The sequence below is a fragment of the Belonocnema kinseyi genome, chromosome 3 (assembly GCF_010883055.1).
Source record: "Belonocnema kinseyi isolate 2016_QV_RU_SX_M_011 chromosome 3, B_treatae_v1, whole genome shotgun sequence".
Classification (NCBI taxonomy): domain Eukaryota; kingdom Metazoa; phylum Arthropoda; class Insecta; order Hymenoptera; family Cynipidae; genus Belonocnema; species Belonocnema kinseyi.
Window position 1 is genome coordinate 111,992,191 of NC_046659.1, and position 27,282 is coordinate 112,019,472.

Here is a 27,282-nt window from a genome sequence, read left to right on the forward strand (position 1 = left end):
TAAATTTTTAATTGACTAAGGGAAGCCATGTTACTAAATATCTGTATAATATACAACACATTCTTGTCAAAAATCTAATTAGTTGAGACAGTGTGTGAATAAAAAATGTTGTTACTGATTTCAAGTTGTTTATTTATTAATAAAAAATTATTGCTTTTTTTATCACACCTGCATTATTTCAGCCCTTTTCAGCGCCTATAAAGTGGGGTTAAAACTCTACTTTTTAATCCATAGGGAGTGAAAAGTACTTTTTAACTCCCTAGGGAGTAAAAAACCAATTATCGTAAACAAACTTCGAGCAAATTTTTGTTGCAGATAATAGAATTCAGTGGTAATTAATGGTAATTTACCTGTAAGATTAGCATAATTATCCAAAAATTTGCATAAATTTCCCAAAATTTATAGATAATTTAAATTGAATTTTGAGTTATTTATCTTAATTTACCATAAATTCCCTGTAGTATTACCATAAATTACCAAAAAATTTCCAGAAATTTATTAAAATCTTTAAAATCGAATTTCAGCTAATGTATGGTAATTTAACATACTTACCTCTAAAATTAACATAAATGAACATTTTTTATAATTTTCCGGAAATTTATAGACACTTTAAAATTTAAGCTCAAGCTCAAAGTTCAACTGTACTGTAATTTCGGTCATTTATCCAAAGTTACTATAAATTACTTGCAATATAAGCATAAATGACCAAAAAATTGTATAGATTTTCAGAAATGTAAAAAATGTTCAAAAATGAATTTTGGTTAATTTATGGTCATTTACGATATTTACCTGTAAAATTATCATAAATTTTTGGAAGTTTATAGACTTTTTAAATTGAATTTTGGCAATTTATGATGAGTTAACGTAAATCACCTTTACTCTTATCATAATTTACAATAAAATTTCACAAATTTTCGTGAATTTATATAAATGTTTAAAATAGTATTTTAGGTAATTTATGGTATGTTACCGTAAGTTATCTGTAATATTACCATAAATTACCAAAAAATTTCATAAATTTCCAGGAATTTATAAAAATGTTTAAATATGAATTTTGGATAATTTATGTAAGTTACGATTGTTACCTGTAGAATTACTATTCATGATAGGAAAATTTAATAAAATTTCGGAAATTCATACAAATTTTTAAATTGAATTTTTGGTAAGTTACGGTAAGTCACCATAAATTACCTCTAATATTATTAAATGAATGATAATTTCCATTATTTTCCGGAAATTTATAAAAATATTTAAAATTTAATTGTGGGTAATCTATGGTCATTTACCTTATACACTTGCAAAATAACCATATCTGTAATATTATCATAAATTACCAAAAAATGTGCTAAATTTCTGGAAATTTATAAAGAATAAACAAAAAATATTCTTAAGATCCATGGAAAAATTTCAAATGATTTATTTTCTAATGAGTTTAAAGAGCAAATTAAAAATAATTACGATACGATTTAAACTATTTCCTAAAACTTTGAAAAAGAGTGTAAAAGATTTTTAAGAAATATTTTTCCATAATATATAATTTTGGAACAAGTTTGAATAAGTTTATGAGATACTTTAAAGTTTTAAAGCTGTTCAAGTATAATACAAACTTATAAGATATTTGAGGAATTGTATAAAAATTCAATACAGTAGAAGATTTTTTGTAGAAGATTTTAAAAATACGGATTTTTGATAAAGATTTCAAAACAAAAATTTAGAAGCTTTGAGGGCATGTCATGAGTAATTTAGTTTTCTACATTTTTTATCCTCAATTTTCAATTTTTCAAAGAAATAATATTATCCAGGCGAAAAAAAAATTACGCGAATAGCTAAACACTAATATTCTTCTGAAAAATTAAAAATTGTGGATGAGAGTGAGGGAAACTAAATGCTTATATGTTAAACTATCAAATGTTGAATTTAAGAGGTGTCGAATAGATTTTGAATATTAAAAAACTAAATAAATAATAAAATAAATAGTCAAATGAAATAAATAAATATTTTTTTAACCTTCTAGATTCTTTTTTGACACATTTGAAATAAATAAATATTTTTTCATTTCAAGATTGATCTAAATGGTTTAAGATTCACTAGATTGCTTAACAATTTAAATAATTGGTTGACGATTTAAATATTTTGTGGAAACTAATCCTTTGGAACGTATTTGTTGGTATTTATAAAATTTAAGGCGATTAAAAAGAATTGATTTTATTTTGCCACATACATAATGTGTCTACAAAAAAGCATTATTTAATATAATATTTTACCCACATAATCTAAGGGCCATTTTAATTAAGGGAGCATAGACATTTTTCCGAAAAATGTTTCAGTTGTTGTTTTTTGTTTTGCTTTTTTAACTTCAGAACTTTTTTTGTAAATAAAATATTGGACTGAAACTTTTAAAAATGTATCAAAAGACCATAAGGTACGTTTATGTACTTCATTTGAGTAGGAATTTTGATAAAAATTATTTTCAAACAAATAAACCGGAACCATTTTTTGACATAACCTTACAATTTTTTGAGCATTCAAACTTTTCTTATATTTAGAATTTCTTGGATTCAAAAAATTTGAAGGTAGAAAGAAAATATGTCAAAAAATTTCACCAGTTTTAATTTCTTTGAAAGTAATTTTTAGAGAAATTTGTACTCAACTGAAGTACACAAATGACGTATTTTATTATCTTCCGATACATTTTTCAAAGTTTAAGTCCAATATTTTATTAAACGAGCATTTTTGCAAAAAATGGGCTTGCTCGACCTCAAAATACTTCTTTTTTAATTCCAAAAAAATTCAGAGATCTTTCTGAAACCGAAAAAATCATTTTTCGGGGTCTTATTTCAGAAAAAATATTATTCAGGATAATTATTTACAGATTTCTGTTATTAATAATATGTAATTATTAAATATTTCTGTTTTATTAATAACAAAAGTAAACCACTACAAAAACAAGGAAAATTACACTCGAACTCCAAAGATACAAGCATCTCGGTAATCCTGAACTCACAGAAAGGGACGGGGTCAAGGTAACAAATTCCGCTCGTTACTTTGAAGGCGAGACGCTCGTGCCTGTGGAGCACTCGTATTTTTGGAGCTCGTTTCTTTGGAGTTCGAGTGTATCTATAAATAATTAAATCTCTGATTATGAATTACGCACCTTGAACAGGTGCAGGTTCTGCAGGGGGTGCTTCAGGAACCTCTGCAGGTGGCGCTGGTGTAGCTTCTGCGGGTGGGGCTTCAGCTGCGGGTGCTGCTCCTTCCGCAGGAGCTCCTTCCGTTGGAGGTGCTGCTCCCTCTGACGGGGCCGCACCTTCCGCTGGTGGTGCACCTAAAAGTATATTTTTATAATTAATATAACAATTCAGTTTTAATATTAATAATATTTCCAAGTGTAAATAATTTTTTTAATTAATTTTACTATATATTTACTAACCTTCTGCTGCTGGTGCTCCTTCTGCGGGAGGTGCTCCGTCAGCTGTTGGTGCTCCTTCACCTGGTGGTGCTCCTTCAGCTGGTGGTGCTCCTTCAGCTGGCGGTGCTCCTTCAGCTGGTGGTGCACCGTCTGCAGGTGGCGCTCCGTCTGCAGGTGGCGCTCCTTCAGCTGGTTTCTCTCCTTCTGCTGGTGGAGCCGCATCTCCTGGTGAGACTAAAATTTTTTACTTAAGTAAATTACACAATGCTTAAATAAATTAGAAATACAACAAATGTACCTTCTGGAGGTTCAGGCGTAGGTGTTGGTGTTGGTTCAGGCGGTGGTGCAGCCCTTGGTTCAGGGGTGGGGGTCGGAGCTGGTGATGGCGTTGGCGTCGGCTCTGGTGGTGCTGGCGATGGTGTGGGTGTGGGTTCTACTGGAGGCGTTGGTGTCGGTGGTTCCACTGAAGGTGGTGGCTCCGTCTATTTGACAATTTTTAATCAGAGTCAGCATCGCAGATATTGAAATATTTGTAGGAAAAATAGGATTAAACTGTAGAACCATATAAGCTTAATAAATGTAGGCGTCCGTATAACTCCATTTGAAAGAAAAATATTTTTAAGTGTAACCTTTGAAGCGACTTCTTTGGCGTCAATTTTCTGAAGGAACCACTCTGCTTTTCGAGTAAAACTTTTGTTCTTATTATACATTATGCGCGAGAAAAAAAATGTAGGTTTGGTAACTAATGCTCTCTGTTTTAGCATATTATTAAAAATTATGTTGAATAAAATTTGATGCCTTTCGATTCGCTTGACTTGCTTCGAATTCACTTTAAAATTCTTTTAATTCTTTCGAGTTATTTAAATTATAGATTTTCCGTCTTCTTCTCATTATTTTTCTTTAATTTAATTTGTTTTAATTTATTTATTTTATTTTATTTTTTTATTGTTTAAATAATTTCACAGAATTAAAAAATATTCCCGGAAATGAGAGGATTCAGAGAAGTCCGGGAATTTAAGAAATTTGGAGTATTTAAGGCTTTTAAGGAATTCAGAATTTTCAAGGATTTCTGAGAAATCAAGAAATTCAGAGATCTTCTGAAATTTGAAGAACTACCAGAATTCCGAATATCAAGGAATTTTGGATAGTCAAGGATTTTAAATAATTCAGAGAATTTAAGGGACTTAGGAGCATTTAGGACATTTATGAAATTTCAGAAATTTGGAAAATTTTCGAAATTCAGGAAATTCCGGATATTATCAGGTATTCGTGAGATTCTTCAGAGATTTCAGAGAATGCAGACAATTTCAGGTACTTCAGAATATACAAGTAATTTCTGAAATTCATAATAGTCAAAGAATGGAGGGCATTCCTAATATTTAAGGATTTAAAGGAATTCATAGAAATCAGAGAATTTCAGACAATTCAGAGAATTTGGGAAATTTAATTATTTCAGTGAATTTAGAAATTCAGAATATTTTAAGAATAATACAGATAATGAGATAATAAATATCTTTATTTGATAATAAATAAGGCCAAAGAAGATCATAGAGAAAATTAAAAGTATTAAGAAAAATCAAGGTATTTTCAGATCTTCAGAAATTCAGAGAATTGAATTCATTTAGAAATTTCGTAAAGTTTAAAGATGACTTCAAGGAATTCTGGGAAATCCGATAAATACAATCCTTACAGAATGGGAGTTCAGAAATTTCACGAATTTAGATAATTGAAAGAACTAAAAATATTTAGAGAAGGTAGAGTATTAAAAGAATTGATAGAATTAAGAGAATTTAATAATTTAGGAATATTAAAAAAATAACTAAACTTTTTTAAAGACTTTATGAAATTCGAAATGCTTAAGATTTTTAAGAAATTTAAAGAAATAAAATATTTTAGAGGATTAAAAAAATTCAAAGAATTGAGAATATTAAAAAAATAATTTTTAAAAATTTAAGAATTGATGAAATTCCAATTCAAGGAACGTCGAATATTTGATAAATTTAGAAAATTACGATTATGCAAGAAAATCGGAGAATTCCGAATATTTAAAAAAAATCAAAGATTGTAGGGATTTACAAAATTTAAGGAATTTAGAGTATCTAAGGAATTCAGATTATTAAGATACTTGAAGAAGTTCAAGAAAAATTAGGATTTCAGAATATTCCAAGAATCCAGTGAATTTTAAATATTCCAAGAATTCAGAAATTACAGAGCAATAAGCGAAATCAAGGATTTTTAGGAATTTAAAATATTCAAGGTATTTCCATAAATTTAGAAAATCTAGAGAATTCAGAGAATTTAGGTGATCTTAGAGCATTCAAATAATTCTGATATTTTCCAGTATTCAGCGAATTCAGAGAATACCAAATATTCAAGGAATTCAACATATCCAGGAATTCAAAGATCTTAGGCAATGTAGAGAATTTAAAATTTTTTCGAGCATTTAGGAAATTCCATGAGATTTAAGGACTCGAGAAAGTAGGAGAAATAAAAATTTTGAGATAATTCAAGGAGTTTCGAGATTTCAAGAATTCAGAGATATCAAAGAATTGACCAAATTCAGAATATTCAAAGAATTCAAGAATTTCAGAGAATTTGAGGGATTTCACAGCATTTAGGGAATTAATTGATTTCAAGAGAATACAGAGAATTAAAAAAATTTCTGGAATTTAAAAGAGTTTAGGAATTTATGAAATTCAAGAACTTCAAAAATTTGAAGGAGTTTTGGGAATTCAGAATATTCAAAAAATGTAGAAAATGTTGTATATCCCAGAAATTTAGAGGATTCAGAGCATTCTATGAATTTAAGCAGTGCATAATATTCGAGGAATTTAAGGAATCTAGAATATTCAAGGATTTGAGAGAATTCAAGAAATTCGAACAATTCAGAGAATTCCAAATATTTAAGGAATTCTATATAGTTAAGAATTTGAGATAATTAAAATATTTACAAGAAGTTCAGGCTCAGAGAATTCCAATTATTAATGGAATTCAGGGAATTTTGAATATTTGAGAAATACAGGGAATTCCGAAAAATTCAAGGAATTCAAGGATTTCAAGAATTCAGGAATTTTAAAGAATTTAACGAATTTACAGTATTTTAGCAATTTAGAATTTTCAATAAATTAAAGGAGTTGAGAGATTTTTAGGGATTCCAGAGCATTTAAAGAATTTCAGGAATTTAGAGACTTTGAGGAATTCAAAAAATTCAGGCAATTTTAAATATTCAAAAAAATTCAAGTAATTCAAGAATTCCAAGAATCCAGGGTCATTTTAAATATTTGGCGAAATTAAAAAATTAAAAAACTTCAAGAAATTAGGAGAATTGAAGGAATTCCAAGAAATTCACGAGACATGAATAAGAATTCCAGAGAAATCAAAGGAATTAATTATAAATTAAACATATTTACGGAACCTGTCTGCTACTTGCCACGTATAATGTATAATAAAAACGAGGAACCAATTTAAAAAAGATTCTTCAGCCTGGACCTATTGATTTGTAAAAGTCAAAATAAAATGTAGAACAAAATAATTATCTCGATCCCAAATTGCTCGACACGTTCATCTTTCTGCTGGATACCGTTGTTCCAAGTATATGTTTTAATTTGAAAAAATCTCTTGAATAAGATAAGTAAATATTCAGAGCAGAATAATTAATCTATTTTTCATTTTTTAAACAAAGTTTTATCAATAGATTGCTGTAATTCTGACAAGGCATCCTGAAATCCCCTCGGTATGAATTTTTCTTTTTCAACTTTATATTTTGATCCTCCAGCGTGATTTTGAAACACCAGGATGACTATTTTATTTGCATACTCGTTTGGTTTGTATGCGTTTAACCACAAATACTGGATCATGCAATACATCTCGTGAACTTTTTTTTATTAAAAAATATCCTTGTTTTCAGTATACGCCTGAAGGTTTTTTTAAATAAATAAAGCAACAGTTCTACGAGAAATTATTTTAATTATCAGGGAAAGTAGATAGTTTACCGGAAATGGTTTTTTATCCCTTTCTTCCTATTTTCTTTGCTCGTAGAAAGCACATTAGCAAGAATAATTGATCTTTTATTCAAATTGAATTTTTACCCTTTTTCGCCCTCGCTTCAGTTACAAAGTTTTGACTTCTTAATGGCCTAAAGAAGAAATATTTTACAACAATTTAAATATTCATTATAGAGTCTACCATCAGGTTGAGTTTGCTCTAATATATTCTTTTGTATAAATATCTGATGAAAAAAATGAAGTTATAATATAAACAATTTTAAAGTTTATTATTAGACAAATGTCGTTATTCTACGAGGGTTTTTAGATTTTCAAATCAATAATTGATCATTTAGATTTGAAACCCAGACGGCAAACCGAATTCTTTATTAATGAAAAACGAATTCAAATTTATGAACACGCATTTGTGGAAAAATTCAGTTTTAATTCATACAGAATACTTTCTCAATTCATGTTATAAAGTAACTATCATTTCTGGCTTCACGATTCATTCAAAAAGAAAAATCTTTCAAGTTCCACTGAAATTCCTTAAAAATTCTTTAAAATTACTTAAAATCTTTGAGCAATGATTAAACGTTAGATTAAAACGCGCGTTTCTCAGAATGCCACCTAAAAAATACCAAAGTACTTTCATAAATACCTGGAAGACTTAAAATTTAATACTCTTGCTTGTTTATTTACTTGACACTTGGATTTCATTTTTATAAAACAATCAAGTGGAAAAAATGTTTTGATAATAAATTTCGTTTTTAATGAAAATGCGAAAATATTGATTTCATAAAGTTCTTCAACCTTGCAAATGTGATGTTAAAGCATCCATTACAAAAAATTAAGAAATAGAGCAAAGTAAAGTTTTTGCATGAAAATTGGCCTTATGTAGAGAACTCGTAATCAACGTGATTAGGCATACTTAAAGAAATTGAAATTTATTTTGTCTTCATTCGATTGTCATGAAAATTCAGTTAAAAAAGAATTCGCCGAGAGTTCATAATTTATTTATTTGAGTTTCTTTATTAATTACTTCGAGCGGTCGTAAAATGTTCAATTTCGAAATACTTTAGAAGCTCATTCGAGATTCTTTAAGAATACTTGTACAAACTCAAAATTAGTTAAAAATGGTTGAATATAATTCTTTTTATATTAATTATCTATAATTTACGAATTTAATGACGTCATTTATATTGCACTCTGACTTCAGAACTAATTAAAGGTTATTTATGAATAGGCTTGCCGTCTGGGAAAGCGCTTGAGATTAAAAAAACATATTTTAATCGATATTGGCTTGAAAAATTTTCAAATCAATTTTGGACATGGTAAAATTTAAAGAAAGGAGATTATTTCTAATGAAATGGAATTAAAATTGTATAATTACTAAGTTAAAAGCATTCAAAGCTGAATAATTTTGAATTGCAAGTGTTTCAAATGGAAAAATTTTAATCCAGAAGCTTCCAAAACCTAAACTTTTTAGACTAACTTAACTTATTGATTTAAATTCAACAATTTTGTTTTAAATTAAAGAATGATATCGAATTATTTTAGATTAAAATTTTGTGAATAGGACAATTTAAAAATCTTCCAAATTTAAAAATTTAGATTAGAATTCTGAAAATTGGATCATTCAAAATTCAAAGGAATTGAAACTTTATTATTTGATTTAAATGGTTTTTAATTCAAAATGATTAAAATTTGACAATTTAAAACTAAAGACTAAATTGAACGTTTCTAAGCTGAAGTTAACGAGTAACTAAAATTTTAAATTAATATGGCACACAAAATTACAATTTAGCATTAAAATTGATCAGATAAAATTTTCCAAGTTAAAAAAAAATAAATTCGTCTTCAATTTCAATGTTCAAAATAAGCGAAATCAAATGTAAAGCTTTAAAATTGAATTATTTTTGCCATGTAACATCTAGATAATTTTAAATGAAAGCCCCTTGATATGTACACATTTGTACTAGTCATAGTTTAAAATAAAACATACCCGGATTTCATTTAAAACTTGAAAAAATGTAATTTCCAGGAATTGTGATAGTGTCACTACCTTTATTAAAATTCAAATTTTCTGAATTAAATCTTAACCGTTTGAAAATTACGAAAATTTAAATTGTTGATTGTACTTTTGAAAATTTAAAGATTTCAAGTTTAATTGTAAAATGTAAACATATAAAAGTTTGATCGTTTAATGTTTAAGACTTTAGATAAAATTATCATTCATTTTGGAAATCTTTAAATTTCTTAATTTCGTGCTCCTAATTTAAGAGAACTTTAAATTAGAACGAAGTTTATCATTTTTCATTTTTTAACGCTTTTAGTTTGAATTCATTCCTTTTAAAAGTCTCGATAAGTTTCGCCGACAATTCAAAATAAAAATGTTGGGTGCGCAATTCTGAAATAGTTTAATTTTTTTGGATTTGGAATTAAAGTTTTTTCTTAAAAAAAATTATTTCTAAAATTTATATTTTTTAATTTCCTTAATTTTTGGGTATTTTCAATTTCAAATTCAAATATTAAAAATTTCAGAAAAATTCTACTATTATAGATCATTCAAAATTGATATAAAAGCTTTGACAGTCGATTTCAAATTTTGTAATGTTAGATTTAAATATTCTAAATTGTTAGGTACCAATTGCAAAAATCAGGTATTTTCAGTTTTCATTCCAGGTCGGATTTGTTAAATTTTTAACGTTCTGTACTAGAATCTTTTTATTTTTATTGTTTCTCATTTAAAATTATTTTTTATTTTGAACTAATTTTGAGAATAATTAAATTTCAAAGGCTTATAATTAAAAACTTTTCTATTGTCTGTTTTTTTCAATGTCTCAAAATCCTGACATATTATATTGAAAGATTTTATAGTTGCAAAAATTTTACTTTAAATGGTTCTCAATACAATTTTTGAACTAATGCCTGCAGAATAAATGGGAAGCAATGGCAAATTGAGAAAAGAATTTCTCAGATTCCCGCCCTTACAATCAGAAGATTCTAGAATTAGTCATTCAAAATTGACTTATTTTTTATTTTTTAATATTTAAAAACATTGAATATTTCTAACTCAATTAATAAAAACAAAATTAAAAATTAAAAGTCTCAAAATTGTAAAATTTAAGACATTATAATGTTATAAACAGCAATTTTATTTTGTTTGATTAAAAAAATGTAATTTTCAGTTCAATATCTTCTATTTGTTCTATTTTGAGTTGTAGATTTACAAAAATAAAACATAAAAAATAAAAAAATATTAAACTGAAAAACTTCAAAGATTGAATAATAATTCTAAATGTAGTGTCAAAAATTAAACTAAATGATATTAAAAAGGTAAAAGTTATTTTCCAAGAATCAAATACGATAAAAATTAAATTATCTGAAATTAATAACACCATAATTAAATAATTTTTTTATTGTGAATGGTCACAAATTCATATTTCTCAATTTTTTTATTATTAAAGCTAAAATTTAAGTTTTTCCCTTCCATAAGTTTAAGTTTTGTAATTAGAATTGAAATGAATGAATTTAGAAAAATTTTCAATCTTTAATAAATAGTTATGATTCGTTCAATTTTAAATGTTCCGTAGTAGATTTTTTTCATTTCTATTGTTTTGAATTTGAAGTTACGTTTTTTTAATGAATTTTTAGGAATTATTTAATTGTAAAGGCTTATAATAAAACAAAATTATTTTTAATGGTGAAAATAAATTTTAATGCGAAACTATGATTCGTTTAGGTAATAATAATTTAAACTAGTAGAATTTCAAAAGCTTTGACTTTAAAACATTATTGGTCATGTCAACTGAATTGAAAAATATTGTTATTTGTAACAAAGTTTTAAGATAAATAATTATTATTTCAACAAAATTTGTAGTAATTAATTTTTTACTGTTGCTTGTCACCGATTAAAGGAAAAGATTGAGCTTTCATAAATTATGGATTCCTTTTTCAGGAAACACATTCTATAGAACTTTACTGTTTCCAATTTTTAACATAAGTAAATATTCTTGATTTTTAATTTTTCAATTTCAAACATTTTTAACTTCAAATCATTCACTTTTAATTATATTCATTTCGAAATTATTCAACTTCAATTTATTTTTATTCCATTCAAAATATTTTTTTTTCAAGATTTCACCTAATCTAAAATTAATAAATTAAAAAAATTTTCAATTTAAAACCGTTAAATATATTTTACAGTAGAAACAAAAACTTTTTAGTGAGGCAATTTATAAGCGATTAAGTAAATTTGTTGTGTTAGGTTGGTGGAGAGATTGAATAATAAAGTGGGCCAAAAAAACACTAAATTATTAGACTCATTGGTAGAAGCACTGGAAAGTTTTCTTTTTCTATGGTAAAGTTATATAAAATTTAATAACTTTAAATGGAAAAAAGTCAGACCAATTTTTTTCGTTGAAATGTAATATTTTAAAAAAAGGACGAAAAATAAAATTTTGGTTATTTGTACCTAAGGCCGCCAAAAAATTTTGAAATATGTACGTGTTTCTTTCGTTAATTAAAAACAGAATAAAAAATGAAGTTTTTTATCAACTTCAGGTATAATTTAACAAAAATATATATTTCGTCATTTAAAAAATAATAATATATTTCAACGAAAAAATATTTCTTACTTTTATTTCATTTATGGTTATTTAATTTCCCTACAGTTTTCTGAAAAATAATAGCAACCTTAGGTACAAATTAGAGAAATTATATTTACCGTCATTTTTTGAAATATTGTATTTAGATGAAAAAATTTTGTTTTATTTCCTTTTTACGTCTAAGGTTATAGATTTTCATAAACTGTAAACAAAAAAATAAAAATAAGAATTTGATGTAAACTCTTGAAAAAAAACAAGAATCCAACGACCAAATTTGGACCACAACAAGCAAACAAAAAATGATCCTATTATATTCTAAAAATTTTTTTAAAAATTCGGAAAAAATGAAATAGAGGAAAGAAAAATGATTTTACATTTTTTTGCCTTGACAAGCGTACTGTATGAGTACCGAATCGTACTAATATTATTTTTATTTAAAAATTTTCGTCTATTGTAATTTTTATATTATTTTTTATTTGTTTTTTTTTGTGATCCAAATTTGGTCATTGGAGTCTTATTTTTTTGGGAGTTTGCATCAATTTGATTATCGAACGTTAAATACGATTTTTAATTTGGATTTTAATCTAATTTAAATTTCCTAAATTTTAATAAAAAATTCAATCAGGGAAGAAAACATTGAAAAATTTTTATTCAATTAGCCCAATATTAAGAAGTTAATTTTTTTTATTGAACTTCTTCTTGACGCCACTAAGAGACTTTTTAGTGCCATTATCAATAAATCTCAAAATTTTTAGTTTTTTTGTCCCATCCTACTTTACAAACATTATGTAAAAATTCAGCTGTTATTAGCAATAAAAATAGTACATAAATCGTTAAAAAATTATCTAAAATACATATTATCAACTATTGTATAAACAAATTCCCCTATTTAACAGAAAAATTTTTTTTCAAATGAGTAAAACATTTTTTCAATTAAAAAATGAAATATTTGAGCATAATTGATTTATTTAGTTTAAATTATTTAAAGAAAACTTAGATTCATTAAAGATTGGACTTAGCACAGTATAGTTTTTCCTGCTTCAACCATTAACTATTGTTTTCAAAATGTATAAACAAAAAATTAAAAAATTTGCTTTGCAGATTTTTAAATTGTTAACATTTAAAATATTTACTGTTAATCAGATAATAATGATCAAATCGTGATTTTCCGATTGAATATTTGCACAAAAATACTAATTTTCAGGATGAACCTAATTAGATGAATTCGATAGCGAGTGATTTTCTATACTAAATATTTCATTACACAAAGAGAATAATTATTGAAATTGGCTAATCCAGAACGTGACGAGCATTTAATTAGGATTGATAAAATCGTGTTTCCTGAAAGCAAACGCACAGTGATTGAATAGCGAACGTTTGTATAAGCTTTACTGTCATCAAGCAATAGCAAAGTGTTATCGGGTGAAAATTCAATATAGGGATGTTTACCTACCTTGTTATCAATTTCAATTAATCTTGAAAATCGGAACATTTTTATAAGTCATCAGATGCATGCGTAGGGATGATTCACGCGTGCGAAACATTATTTTCAAATAATAAATAAATACAATTTTTAGCAGACAGAGCGTAAATTCCGACAGGTAAATCTTGAATTTTTGTATTTAATACTAAAATCAAAAAGATAAAAGGGATAAAATATATATTTGAATTTTTAAACTGAGACATATTCTATTTTTAATTATGTGACCAATTTTAAGGTGTTAGCATGTTTTGGTATTTGTTCATATAATTGTAGAGGGAAAATAAAGGACAGGTATTTTACTGATTTTCCAACAAAATTTTTTGTTGATTTTTTCAGTCACTTAAAGATTACCTGAAAATTATGAAAAAATAACATAAGTTTTGCAAATTATAGTGTTTTACAAAAAAGTAGAGAAACTTATAATTTCCTTTTATTATTTGAATGATAATAAATAAATAAATCTATTCATATTATAATTCGTTATTTATTTTCACTGAGCACAAGTAATACACATACTTTTTTGGTATCCGAATGTCGAAAAAGTGCAAATTTTTTTTATAACATTTTTAACCAAAAAACATTTTCTTCTTTTATTTGAGAATTGAAATGTCCAAAAAATGTATTTGTTAATTCAACTTGTTTAAAAAATATATAGAATTGATGCACTTATTCTAAATGTTATGAAATTATCATGAAGTTCCTAAACATATTTTCCTTATTGAGCAAGTAATTTTCAAAAAAAGTTTTAAATTTTATCTCAGGCTCCTTTAGAATCCAAGATGCCAATATTAGAAAAAAAAAAATCTGGTCTTTTTTATGTTCTGAATCATAAATTTTGACATTTTTTGTATCATTTTTTTAATATGAAGAAGTAGTTTACCTGTAATAAAACTTGGAAAATATACATTACATATTATCATCTGTCGAAAAATAATTTAAATTAAAAGATGAGATTCTTCAAAAAATCCATTTTAAAGAAATTGTGTGTAAAACTAAAATTATTAAAACTTTTTTTTTAATGTTATAAGTTTGTTAGGACCCGTTAAAAGAAAAAGACTTTTCACATCTATTGAAAAAAAATCCTAAATATCTAACATCCTTCATAAAATAATAAATTTTGAAAAAATGTTTTTAAAATTGAAAATTCCAACTCATGTTCAATTTGTGAAATAATTGCTTCTTGAATTTAATTATTATATATCAAATTAAAATTAGGGTATGAAGTAAGAATACAAAATTTTGAATTTTTCAAACTTTAAAAGCTGGATTTCCTTTTTTTGGTGAAAAAATACTGCTGTAAAAATTTTTTTATTACAAAAAATGGTTTCGGCGTTTTGTTAGGCCGTTTCAGGCATTAAAACTAATTTTCCTAGATAATATAGATAAATAAATAAATAAAAGAAGTAATCTAATTTTATAATTTAAAATATATTTTTAAGTAGATACTATAAGAATATTTGAATTGCTAAAAATAATTATTTCAAAATTACAGAATTATTTTGGTCAAAACAAAATATTTTATAGGCTATTTAAGACCATTACTTGTAATTAAATTATAAATTTTCATATTCTATGCCCGATGATATAAAAAAAGATTTTATAATAATAAAATTCAGGACTTACTGTTCAATTAATACAAATTTCTTCTAGTTAGGAAAGAACTTGTCAGCCTTTTCTTAGTATTATTTTAAAATAACAAAAATTTCATTTTCAGACTTACAGTGGCCTAGCGGAGCAGCCAAATAATTTGTTGATGCAATAAAAATTATTTTTTTTATTTGAATTTTTTGTTCTGCACCCTAATCTTAATATTAAATCATTAGGACATTGTTATTTTTAATTTAAGAACATGATGTAATATTTGACGCTTGACATCATTAAAATATTCTACATTTAGCAATGACTGCTTATTTATTAATAAATTATTATTCGAAATAACAAAAGATTGACCACACTGATTTTCAACAAATTACATATAGACTTTTCTAGACTTCGACTTAAAAAATAAAAGAATTTTTTAATTTTTTTAAAATGCAATTTATTTTTAAAATTATTAATGCAAAGGAAAAGCTGTTTTTGTTTAAATTGTGAAAAACTAGGAATGTTTTCTTAAAATTCATATTCAAATCAATTACTGCAACCTTCTTTTCATTAGAAAAAATAGTATATTCTATAGTTTCAAACAAAACCGACGCGAATTTTGTGCAAAAATCTTTTTAATAGCTAGAAAGCAAGTGCTGGGTTAAAAAGTAGAAAGTTAAAAAAAAAAATATATATATATATTGCTGGTGGATAGCTATATTGAATTTTTTTTAATATTTCGGCTACCACCGACTACTGGAAAGTTCATAAAAATAAACTCGTTTGACTTTTCAAGTTTCAGACACATTTCTTAAAAAATTATGAAATTAATATTTTATCTTAAATTTTTAACAGTCGCTATCCTTGATTTTTTCATCCAATTTTTGGTTTCTCAGACTGTTATACAATAAACAAACAATAAATTTCTCTAAACTTCCAAATTTTGGTAGGATTCTATTGCAAAATTGTGAAAGTAATCATTTTTGAAAAATTCAAACCAGCCGCCATCTTGGATTTGTTTAAATTTAAACTGCCACGGCCTACTTCAAATTTTCTGAAAATAAACTTATTTATCTTGTCAATTCTGAGAAGGTTTAATGTAAAAAAATATGCAATGGATTTTTTTTACATTTCGAAGCAGTCGCAATCTTGAAGAAAAAAATTTTTTTTTTTAAATTACGACTCTCACGGCCTTCAATGAGAAAAAAATTTTAATATTGACAATTTCACAGGGCTTTTATTGAAAAATGGCGAAATTAATTATTTACTTAAATCTGAAGCAGCCGCCATCTTGGATTTTTTTACAAATTTCGAATGTCACTGACTATTGCAAGGCTTCTGAAACTGAACTAACTCATGGTGCTTCCAACTTAGCTCCTGGACTCTACTGCGCATGCGCCGCATCGACAATCTTATTGTGAAATAGCGCGCTTTTTTTTTAAATTATGAAAGGTTCAAATCAATTTTTTGTAATAAATCATCATTGTTGAAATAATGAAGTTAACTTAAAGATAAAAAAATTGTATTTTAGAATAAAAAGTGAGTTAATTATTTATTTGATGGCATTGTTAGAAATGAATTAGTGATTTTAAATTCTAAAAAAGAAATACCATTTTTCACTAACTTAAATTTATAATTCATAATATTTTTTATTCTACTGGATAATTATTTTATATTGCAAAACATTGATTTGCATATTTAATCATTTAAAATAAGCACGCAATAGATATCCAATAAGACTGCTGCTGCGACGCATGCGCAGTGCTCTTATGGAGCCAAAGCCTCATCCTATCAAGTTTATGAGGCTTCGCTTCCAAAAATGGAAAACGAATACTTTTTTTGTCAACTGAATTTTTTTACGAAAATGTATCATTTTTTTGACAACTATAGAAATTACGATCTTTTGTCATTTGTTATGGGTGCGCCATTAAAAAAATATTTACATTCCAAAACATTTTGTTTTGCATTTTCAAGAAGCTAGCTTCTAAAAGAATCTTACGAAAACTGAGAAAGTTACAAGAATTTTTCATTTTTTCACATTTTTCTTTATATTAATCATTTAGAGAACTTCAAGGAGCCCAATTGAGAAAAAGAATTAAGGTGCTTAAAATAACTTAGGTTTTCTCCCCACACATAATACGTCTAAAAGGATTAATTTGTTTAATGAAAGATTTTTACAACATAATTTAAAGGCTATTATATCAGCTGAAACCAAAAACTTTTTCAGGAAAATATTATTTTTATTATTTTTTTGTAATTGAAAATTGGGTTTCTTTGCCCGCGTAAAATGCAACAATCTGGCTATTGTGTGTACCTGGCTACAGTCACATGGTATATTTTTAATTTCCATACAAATCTACGAACAGCGCGTCTTTGCTTCTTATAGGAATAAATAATATAATAAAAATAAATAATAAATGGAGAATTCACTAATATATAATATTCGTTTAAAAATAATTAAGGAAGCTTTATTCTTTTTCTTAACTCAAAATCAAAAATTAATGCAGAGTTTAAAATAATAAATTAGTAAATAGTAATAAATTGGAAAAGTATGTATTCTTAAAATATTTCTATATCCTTTCTGGAGAATTTGAGTACATATATGTGAACAAATAGTTATTTTATAAAGCTTTTGTTTATACTCTCTATAAACTCAAAATTCAATTGTCTTCTTTTACTCCATAAATATTTGTTTTGAAATTTTCGACAAAAACTCTTCCAATTTATTATTATTTATTCATTTATCATTCTATACTCTGCGCTAAATTTTGATAGTAAGTTACAGAAAATTTCAAAACTTCCTTGCAGACTTTTTTTTTAAATTGAAAAATGGTTGTGGCTCAATGAATGTTTAAAAATATTCAAAAAATTCAAAGTTAATTTAAAAATGTTATTAAAATTCCAGGTTTTTTAAAATGAGCGTTGTTGAAGATTTTGAAAAAAAGCTTACTTAAAATTACTTATTGATTTTTATTTTGAAAAACTATGTTTAGGATAATACTCTAAAAGATTTCAAAGTATTTCAGACAATTTTTAAAAAAGACTAAATTATTTTAAAGCAGATTTTTTTGTATTAAGACAAATTTCAAAAACTTGTAAAAGACATTTGGAAGGTTTAGAATTTTACAAAAAGATTCCAGAAAAGTTGTTAATTTGAAATAAACACAAATTTTAAGAAAAATGTAGATTTTTACAATTTTGTGAAAATAAGCTTTTCACGAATTTGAAAAGGTATTCAAAAATGTTCAAGTTTAGTCAAATTTTGCTTCAGATTTAAGACGAATTTATAAAATCGCGAAAATTATTTCATTGTTAATTATAACAATTTTTGGAACAGAATTTCAAGTGACATTTCAAAATAAACCATTTCGGGTTTTTTTTTAATTGACAATAACTATTTAGAGTTTAATATTTTTCTTTTCCTATTAACTCAAAGTTGCAATTCTTATTTAATTTTAATGCTGTAGCGATTATTTTATTCTTTAGAATATTTGCTACAAATCTCATTGATACGTTTTTATTTATGAAAATCTATTGTTTAAAAAAATAAAGATTTTGTAATAGCCAAATAAATTTTCTTTTTAATAAAAACATATTATTGAGATTTGCAGAATTTTTCTAAAGATGAAAATAAACCCTACAGCATTAGGACTAAATAATAGTTGCAACTTTTACCAAATGTAAGGAGAACGAAATTAAATTTTAAAAACTATTGCTGACTAAGAAATGAAAATAGTGATTTTTTTTAAGTTGGCCTCAAGTTCGTTTCCAAAACTAGTTATGATTAATAATAAAATATTTTTCTTGATTTCATAAATAATTATTCAGCAAATTTATTTTTTAGCTTGAAATAACTTCAGTTCATGTTTCAGTAAAAAAAAGTATAAGGAAAATTCCTTACGTCTTTAACCTTAAGCAAAATCTCGTGAAAATAGATATGCCGGAAAGCAAATTTCAAAATAAATTCTGTAAAATTAATTAAATTGGTCTACAATGCATAATTTCAGTTCATTTTTTTTAAACTTGCAATTTTTTTATACTACAATTTGAAACGAATTCTGCAAAATAAAAAAAATGGTCCTTAAATCTTCCAGAACATAACTTTAAATTTTCCTAATAATCTAGGGAACATTGATTGTTTCCCCCAGAAACTTTCCAATTTAATAAATAGCTTCTTTTTACAAACTTTCCAAAAAATTTATATTTTTTTCAACATTTTTGCAAGTTCCAAATTACCCATTTTTTTAAAACTCTTTATGACTTGTAACCGTTTTGAAGTTCTTTTAAAATGTTTTGAAATTGTTTAAAAATTTGTTAAAGACAAACAATTTCCCGTAAAGACTTCCAGATTCTTTTTGGAAATTTTGTGGAAATCTTTAAAAATATACATTTCGTTTTAGTTTTTTTTCTGAATCATGTCAAGATTTTAATTATTTGCAATTCTTTTCAAAACTACTAAAACTTCTAAAAATGAAAAAAAATTAATCCGAAAAAATTGTTTAAAAATCTTTTAGATTCTTTTTCGACATACTTTAAAATCTTAAAATTAGCCTTTAAAATCATATCTGAATAATTTTGAATTTTCCCCAAATCTTATTTTTCGTGTAGTAGCAAAATTAAACAATTTTAGTAATTATAAATATAAAACTAAAATATATAAATAATAAATATAAAATGTAATATGATTTATATTTCCAGTAAATTATTCTTTGATAAATTCAATAATTTAAAATCGAAATGCCCTAATAGGGGATAATAAATGAATCGTTTTAAATCTTAAGCTAATTTTCAGGAAAATAGTTATGCCGAAAAGAAAATTTTTAAATAAATTCATTAAAATTGATTAAATTTGTTTACAATGTATAATTTGAATTCATTTTTTTTAACTAAAAAATTTGAAAAGCCTATTATTCACACTTAATATTAACAAGAAAGTAATATTTTCAAAAATAAAAAAACTTTAAAAACAAAAAAGGTATGCCTGTACACTAGGGTGGCTCAAAAACCTCTGCTTTTTAGGGTAACGACCCCCCCCCCCCGCCTTCATTTCACTCTAAATAAAAAAAAAGAAATTCCCTTATTTAAAAATTTTATTTATTTATTTTAACAGCTGCCGATTTTGACTTGAAGTTTCCCATATGAAATGCCTTTTCACTTAAAATTATTAATATTGTTCTAGTGGAATATTTATTATCATTGGTTAATTAATTTCTAATCATTTAAACAAATGGAACTTGTTTAAATGATTTTTTTCTGACAATTTGCTTTTTCATCCTTACAATTATTACTATAAATGTAGTAGAATATTTAATAATAAAGTTAATATTCAATTGAATATTCTATAATAAATTATTATTTATTTTCAATAACCTTTAAGTTTTTTGAACAGTATGATTTTTCCCCATGCATTTTACATGGGAAACTTTAAGTCAACACCAGCACCTGTTAAAATAATAAAACAAATAAATAAAAATAAGGGAATTTCTTTTTTCGGATTCAGATTAAAATGGAGTGGAGGGGAGCGTCGTTGCCCTCTAGCATGCACAAAAAAATGCACTGAAACACTTTTTTAAACATTTTTATGGAGATACCCTCGAAATTGGTTCGAATGCAAACAAAAATAAATTCCTTTTGTTGTTTTGAAAAAAAATGATATCTAGAGGTGCCGCAAGCCCTATGAAGTTTAACACGCATTTCCCATAAGAAAAAATACGTTTTTGTAAATCTTTTTCAGAATTCTCAATATTATCTCAAACGAGTTGAATTTCAACATTTCGTTTTACAATTAGCCATACAATACGAATAAAATATCGATCTTTATATATCAACATCATAAGTCTGCTTTATAGGGTCTCGAAAAAACCCATAAGGGAAAAACTGGGTTTTGCGAGTTTTTGGCGCTAATTATGACTTTTTTTGCGAATTTTTAAATTGCAAATTGTATCTGTTATATAAAAGTCCATTTGATGCTAGATTAGATGTTTACATAAATTGTTTAAACAATTTATTATTATTGTTAATAATATTCTCTTTGCTTAATTGGTAGAATGTTGCGGGTTTTTCTGAAAATTTTAAATTATTGTTTATTTTTCATTAGGCGTGACTTGATAATTAATTAGATTTAGCAAAAATAATTATTTGAACAAATTATTATTGTTTATGACTATCTTCATCTATAGCAATGTCTTACAGTTGCTTTTTTTTGGAAATTTTTACCTTTCTATCCTTTTTCACTTACTGACATACTCATTAATGAAAGTGAAAAAAAAGTTGTTTAAACAATTTGATATTGTTTATAACTATATTTTGATATATAAGTGCTAGAAAGTTATGGTTTTTTTATAAAATATTTAACTTTGCTTCGCCTGTTCAGTTATTAACAATTCATAAATAAACATTAGAGAAAACTAGTTTTTAAATAATCTCTTTTTTTGTGAATTTATTCTTCTGAAATGAAACCGATTTTTTAATTATGCTTAAAATTTTCTACTCCCTTTGTACTGAACACAACCTTTTTTTCAATAAGTTACTGAGAGACTAGATTTAAAGATCTAGTCCTTCCACCTAGTCCTAATGATTCTATTATTCTTTTTTGTCTTTTGTGTAAGTAATTTTTTGAACCATTAAGAAAAGAGGGAAAATAAATCACTTAAAACAACAATACTATTTGAAAAATCATTTTTGTTGTGGTTGACCTATTATTTCTTCATAAATAAAAAGGCGATGCAAAGTTAAAGATTTTAGAAAAAACCGCCACTTTTTAGCACTTATCTAAAAAAAGATAGCTAAAAACAATATGAAATTGTTTAAACAACTTTTTTTGTTAATTTTTATAAACTATCACCGCGCTAAGTGAAAAAAGGACAGAAAGGTAAAAATTGCCGATAAACCGCCTAATGGAAAATGAAGAAACAGTTGGAAATGTCAGAAAAAAACGCAACACTCTACCAATTAAGAAAAGAGAATGTTATTAACAATGATCATACATTTTTGAAACAATTATTTTTGTTAGCTTGAACTCATTATTACTTCACTTTAATTGAAAATTGGATAAAAAGCCAGAAATTTAAGAAAAAACCCTATCTTTCTAGCATTATTCAAATATAATAATAATCGTAAATTGTTTAAACAATAAATTTTCTTGATTTCAATTAATAACATAACTAATCTTAATTGCAAATTTGACTCAAAGTGCTTGTTTTTTAAACTGCAATTTTCTAGCATTTTTCTAAGAGAATACACCAAACTCTCGCTTTCAGTCAAGTGTCGGGGGTTGCCGTCTAGGAAGGCCGAGATCAGGGTGACTGAAAGCGAGAGTTTGGTGTATTATAAACAATAATGATAAATTGATTAAACAATCAGTCGTGTTGACATTGATGAAATATCACTTCGCTGTAATTGAAAATTTCACAACAAGTTGAAAGTTTTCAAAAAACCGCGTCTTTCTAAATACATTCTAAGAGAAAATGGTTGAAAACATTGATAAATTGTTTGAACAATTTATGTGAAAATCTAATTATCAGTATGACTTTTATGTGCCAGAAATAATTTGCAATTTAAAAAATCTTGAAAATTGATGTTCTATTCATACTCTATGGTTAATTGTAAAAAGAAATGTTGAATTTCAACTTGATTGAAATAATATTGAGGATTCTGAATAAGATTGACAAAAACTTTTTTTTGTCTTATGGGAAATACGTGTTAAACTTCATGGGGCTTGCGGCGCCTCTAAATATCATTTTTTCTCAAAACAAAAAAATGAATTTATTCTTGTGTCGATGCCAAAAAAAATTTCTGCAGTGTCCCCATACAAATTATTTTAAATAAATTTTTTGGTCGACCCTAGTGTACCCTTTATACAGTAAGGACGTTTATTATGTAGTCAGGGAATATAATGATAAACTCTAGCACACAATGCAACCCGTCTTGAATTTATGTAAGGCAAAAAAGTACTATATAGGCGATTTTAATTCGGTTTCCAAATCTCCCGCGCTCGAGCTCTTGCGGTGATTGGTCAAAGGCTTCGAGACTCAGAAAACGTGCGCAAAATATAGGCATAACCTAATTTTGAAAAAAGGTTAAGTTCCACAGGATCCACCGCTCATTTCAAATAAATAATTAGTTACGAATTTTAAAAAAATGTAACACAACATTAAAATTGTTTACAAATACATTCGGGACGTGCATTAAGTACTTTCTTCAAATTTAGGGTTGATTTTTACTAATGTAACGGTACGTGGGTAATATTTGACGTTTGAAAAGTGTCAAAATCGTTTTGTACTTCGAACTTAATTAATTAAATAAGGTAAATATCTGCAGGTTGTGCATAATTAATTCGTGATAAAATTTGTTGTTTTACTTATTGAATTAAATATGGGAATCAAACGCTTTTGACTAACTGCAACGAAAACTGTAATCCGTATGATTATAAAAATTGCATATCGGATTTTAAATATTTCATAACAATGTCAAAAAAATGTTTAAACTTTTAAAAGATGTAAAGGGTTTCAAATATTTTGAAAAGGTTACAGTACACCAGATTTCAAAGATTTTAAAACATTTAAAAGATTTGAAAAGGTTTCAAAACATTTTAGAAGATTTTTTTTACTAATTATAGATTTCAAATAATTCAATGATTTCAAAAAATAAAAAAAGATTTCGCAAACAAAGATTTAAGAAAAATTTACCAAAGAAACCACGTCCCGAGAATTTTTGTCAACACATTCTAATATTATGTTACATTGTTTATAATGCGTACCTCATTATTTATCTGGAATGCGTGCACTGTAAAATATGAAAACGACATTCACAAGCATTTGTAATTTTACGAATAAAATTTTCAGTAATATTACCAGTTTGAGGGTTGTCACTTTTCCACATTGAGATTAGGGATTCTACACATGCTTGTAAAATTGCAACGCTACATTTCGTAACATAACCTAAATTCTGTCATAAGCCCACGCTGGACGTTGGTAATAATCGAGCCCACATTACACGTTGGGATTTTCCCAAAATAGTAAAATCGTAACACTTTTTGAAAATCCAATACGATATGTAATATATCAGAATGTACACATAAAATTATCAAAAAGAAATTGAAATTATCCAATGCGCATGGAGAAAATTCCAACACTATGTAAAATTACAAGTCTCAAGGATGTGGAAAATGGAAAAAAATTACAAGTTAATTAAAATTTTTTTCTGAATAAAATATTTAAAATAAATATATTGCTTACTTTTTAAATATTTTTTCAATACAGATTGAAGTAAAAATATATTTTTTAATTGAAAATAAAATAGTTTCAACTGAAAAATGTGCTACGCTATGTTGAACGACAATTATGTTACTTGTTGAATTAGTTATAAAATTTTTTTTAATTTCACACGTTTAAGAATTAAAATGACCTAAATTGTTAACCATGGTTTTTGATTAATATTTTATTTTAAATTTCAATTTAAATCTCCCGCGGAGAGAACTCTAGGGGCCAGAGATGGTGTACGCAAGCCTCAGAAATAGATCTGCTCAGAATTCTTCATCATAAATCTTCAGCAATCATGACTAAAGATATGTTTTTCCAAACGAGCACTTGTTTTGAGGTTATATTACTGCATTCGTCTTTTCAACATTGCGATAGACTCGGACAATTATAATCATGTTTATTTATTTGTTAATATTTTAAAATCGTTAAACTTGCCTTTATATCGAACTTCTCATATTTACTTTGAACGAAAGTAACAAAATCTAGCAAAGAAAAAAATTCTAAATAAAAAAAGAATTTTTTGAATCTGCCCTGTAATATTGTCAAATTTAAGAAAAAAATTCCGCAACCTGGAAATTGTATACACTTAATCTGGGAAAATTACCATTGCCTATAAATTCACAATCATTTGTAAATTTACAACATCGAGTGGCGATTTCACATAACCTAAAGGTAAAATCACAAGGCGGATTGAAATATTCCCGACTTTCATGAATACCCAACCTTATGTGTTGGTAATAATCGAGCCCACATTCAACGTGGTAAAATTACAGTAAAAATTTTTTACAGTGTGTTGAATCCCGGGGAACATAACCTTCTTTCAGAATTAGGTTGTACGTCTTTTGTGCACGTCATCTGAGGCTCGAAGCTTTTGGCCAATAAGCGCAAGATCTCGAGCGCGGGGGATTTAATTTGGAGCTTTGAAAAACACTAAAAGAATTCAATGTTATTTTTCCAACACATAGTACATTTTCAACTCAGAGTTCCAGGGGGCTGGTGCAAGGAACAGGATAATGATACACAGTTTTGGATTAAAACAGGTGTTAATAAAATCTACACAGCGATTTTCATTATCATTAAGTCTTTAATTTATAATAAATCTTAATTATCTATTCTTCCTTCTGTTTTACAAATATCGCGACTCAATGTTACATCGAAGGTTAGTCAACCTGGGACTGATATTACAAACAAAAAACAAGGGCCATCTGCAAGAATGATGAGTACAAACAAAACGGTGCAAAACGTACTTTAAAAATAGAAAAATAACCTTAGGAAAAAAACAGTGAACATTTTCAGTTTGGAAGTATAAAAAAAACAAGTTGGAGTGTTAATTAAAGAAAATGTGGAAAAAAATTAATCGACGATACACTGTACAAGCTGGCCGGTGGTGGTGGTAATTTGGAGTGTCAGAAGAATGTTACAAAAAAGTGATGTATAATTTCCCCTTCAAGAAAAACGAAAGAACAATATAAGTTTCAGCGTTGTTTCGATCATTGGAAGGAAGTTTGATGAAATTTTCTCTGGGGTGGTTTCATGCCTCAACCTCCTCCTCCTTTACCTTCTTTTCGTCACCCTTCTTCGACCAGTCAGGTTTCTTCTGCAAGGTGAGAAAAAAAAATTTTTAGTACACTTGCCTTCAAGTTTCTTTCCATGGATTTGCCAATGCGGGAATGTTAAAACGCTCGCAAGCAAATTACTGATAATTTCAAAAAAGGGATGGGGCATAATTTTCTAAACACTATTCAAAAAGATAAAAAAAAGATAATAATTTTCCCCAGTGTCAAGACTTTCGATGTCTTCTCCAATTTCGAATTTCGTCCCCTCCTTCCAAATGTCGGTCCAATTGTTCGTGAATGAAAAAAGTAGAGAGAAAAGTGAAAGAAAAAAATATCATAAACAAAAGTTTTGTTAAAATTAATAGGAAATTATTTGATTAGGGAAGAAATACTGAGAGGAACATTTAGCTACTTAGCATGAGCAAACTCAGAGAAATTTTTTATTTTTGTCGCTAATTGTAATCTAACTGAGAAAATTGAATCGAGATGAATAAATTATTTCTCTGCATAAAGATTATTTAACGCGCGAATATTTTTAAGCGTTTATAAAAGATGTTGCAGTCCAGGCATCTAATCGAGTTACTAGAAACAGCCAATTAGGGACATCCATAAATTACTCAACATTTATTTGAAAAAATTGAATAATCTTCATAAAAGTTTGTCTTTGTATTTTTTTAAAATTCATTAGCTTTAATAAAGAATTCATCTTTTTGGCTTTAAAATATAAAAATTTGGTTAAAAATGTATTTGATTTCTTGTCTAATTTTTTAAATACAAATTTAACAATCTCATATTTCATTGAAAATTGATTTTATTTTGTTAAAATCTAATTATTTGATGAGAAATTTAACTACCCTGTTTAAGCTTTTTTGTGAAAAATAATTCTTCTTTTCAAAAAAAATTAAATTAGTAAAATTTTCAGTTAGCAAAATTATTTTTTATTCAAGACGCTAAATTTTGACCCACGAAAAATATTTTTCAGCCAAAAAGACTAATTTTTCACGAAATACATTAATTTTCAAACAAATTTTTACATTTTCAAGTAATAAGCTGAATTTGCTACCAAAAAACATAAATTTTGGACAAAGTACATACATTTTTCTAACAATTTTAGAATTTTAACCAAAGTTTCATTTTTTAAATAAAAATAAAATAGTTTAATTTTAAGTTGAAAAAATTATTCTAGAAACAAGAAGATCTTTTAGCCAAGATGATTCATTTTGAAACAAGAAGAATTATTTTCCACAAAAAAATTTACGGAAGGTAGATACATTTTTGGCAAAATATTAGAATTTTTAACGAAATAAAGTCAATTTTCGATGAAATATGAGATCTTTAAATTTTTATTAAAAATATTAGTTAGGAAAAGAAACTACTAGTGAAGAGATGAATCTTCAACT

The 27,282-nt window shown here is 26.2% G+C and overlaps 1 protein-coding gene across 17 annotated transcripts in view; it reads right to left on the bottom strand.

Moving 5' to 3' along the window:
- The window catches only part of LOC117168765 (troponin I), an 85,347-nt gene that overhangs the window by 779 nt on the left and 57,286 nt on the right, over positions 1 to 27,282 (bottom strand). For 14 of the 17 annotated variants that reach the window (XM_033354529.1, XM_033354530.1, XM_033354536.1 and 11 more), the window contains 4 exons: positions 25,885 to 25,923; positions 3,708 to 3,891; positions 3,431 to 3,643; positions 3,155 to 3,325 (listed from right to left, as the gene is read on the bottom strand). In XM_033354529.1, the coding sequence (XP_033210420.1) occupies positions 3,155 to 3,325; positions 3,431 to 3,643; positions 3,708 to 3,891; positions 25,885 to 25,923 (607 nt within the window). Of the gene's footprint in view, positions 1 to 3,154; positions 3,326 to 3,430; positions 3,644 to 3,707; positions 3,892 to 25,390; positions 25,924 to 27,282 lie in introns of those variants that run through there. The other 3 variants (XM_033354541.1, XM_033354542.1, XM_033354531.1) reach the window with 2 other exon arrangements.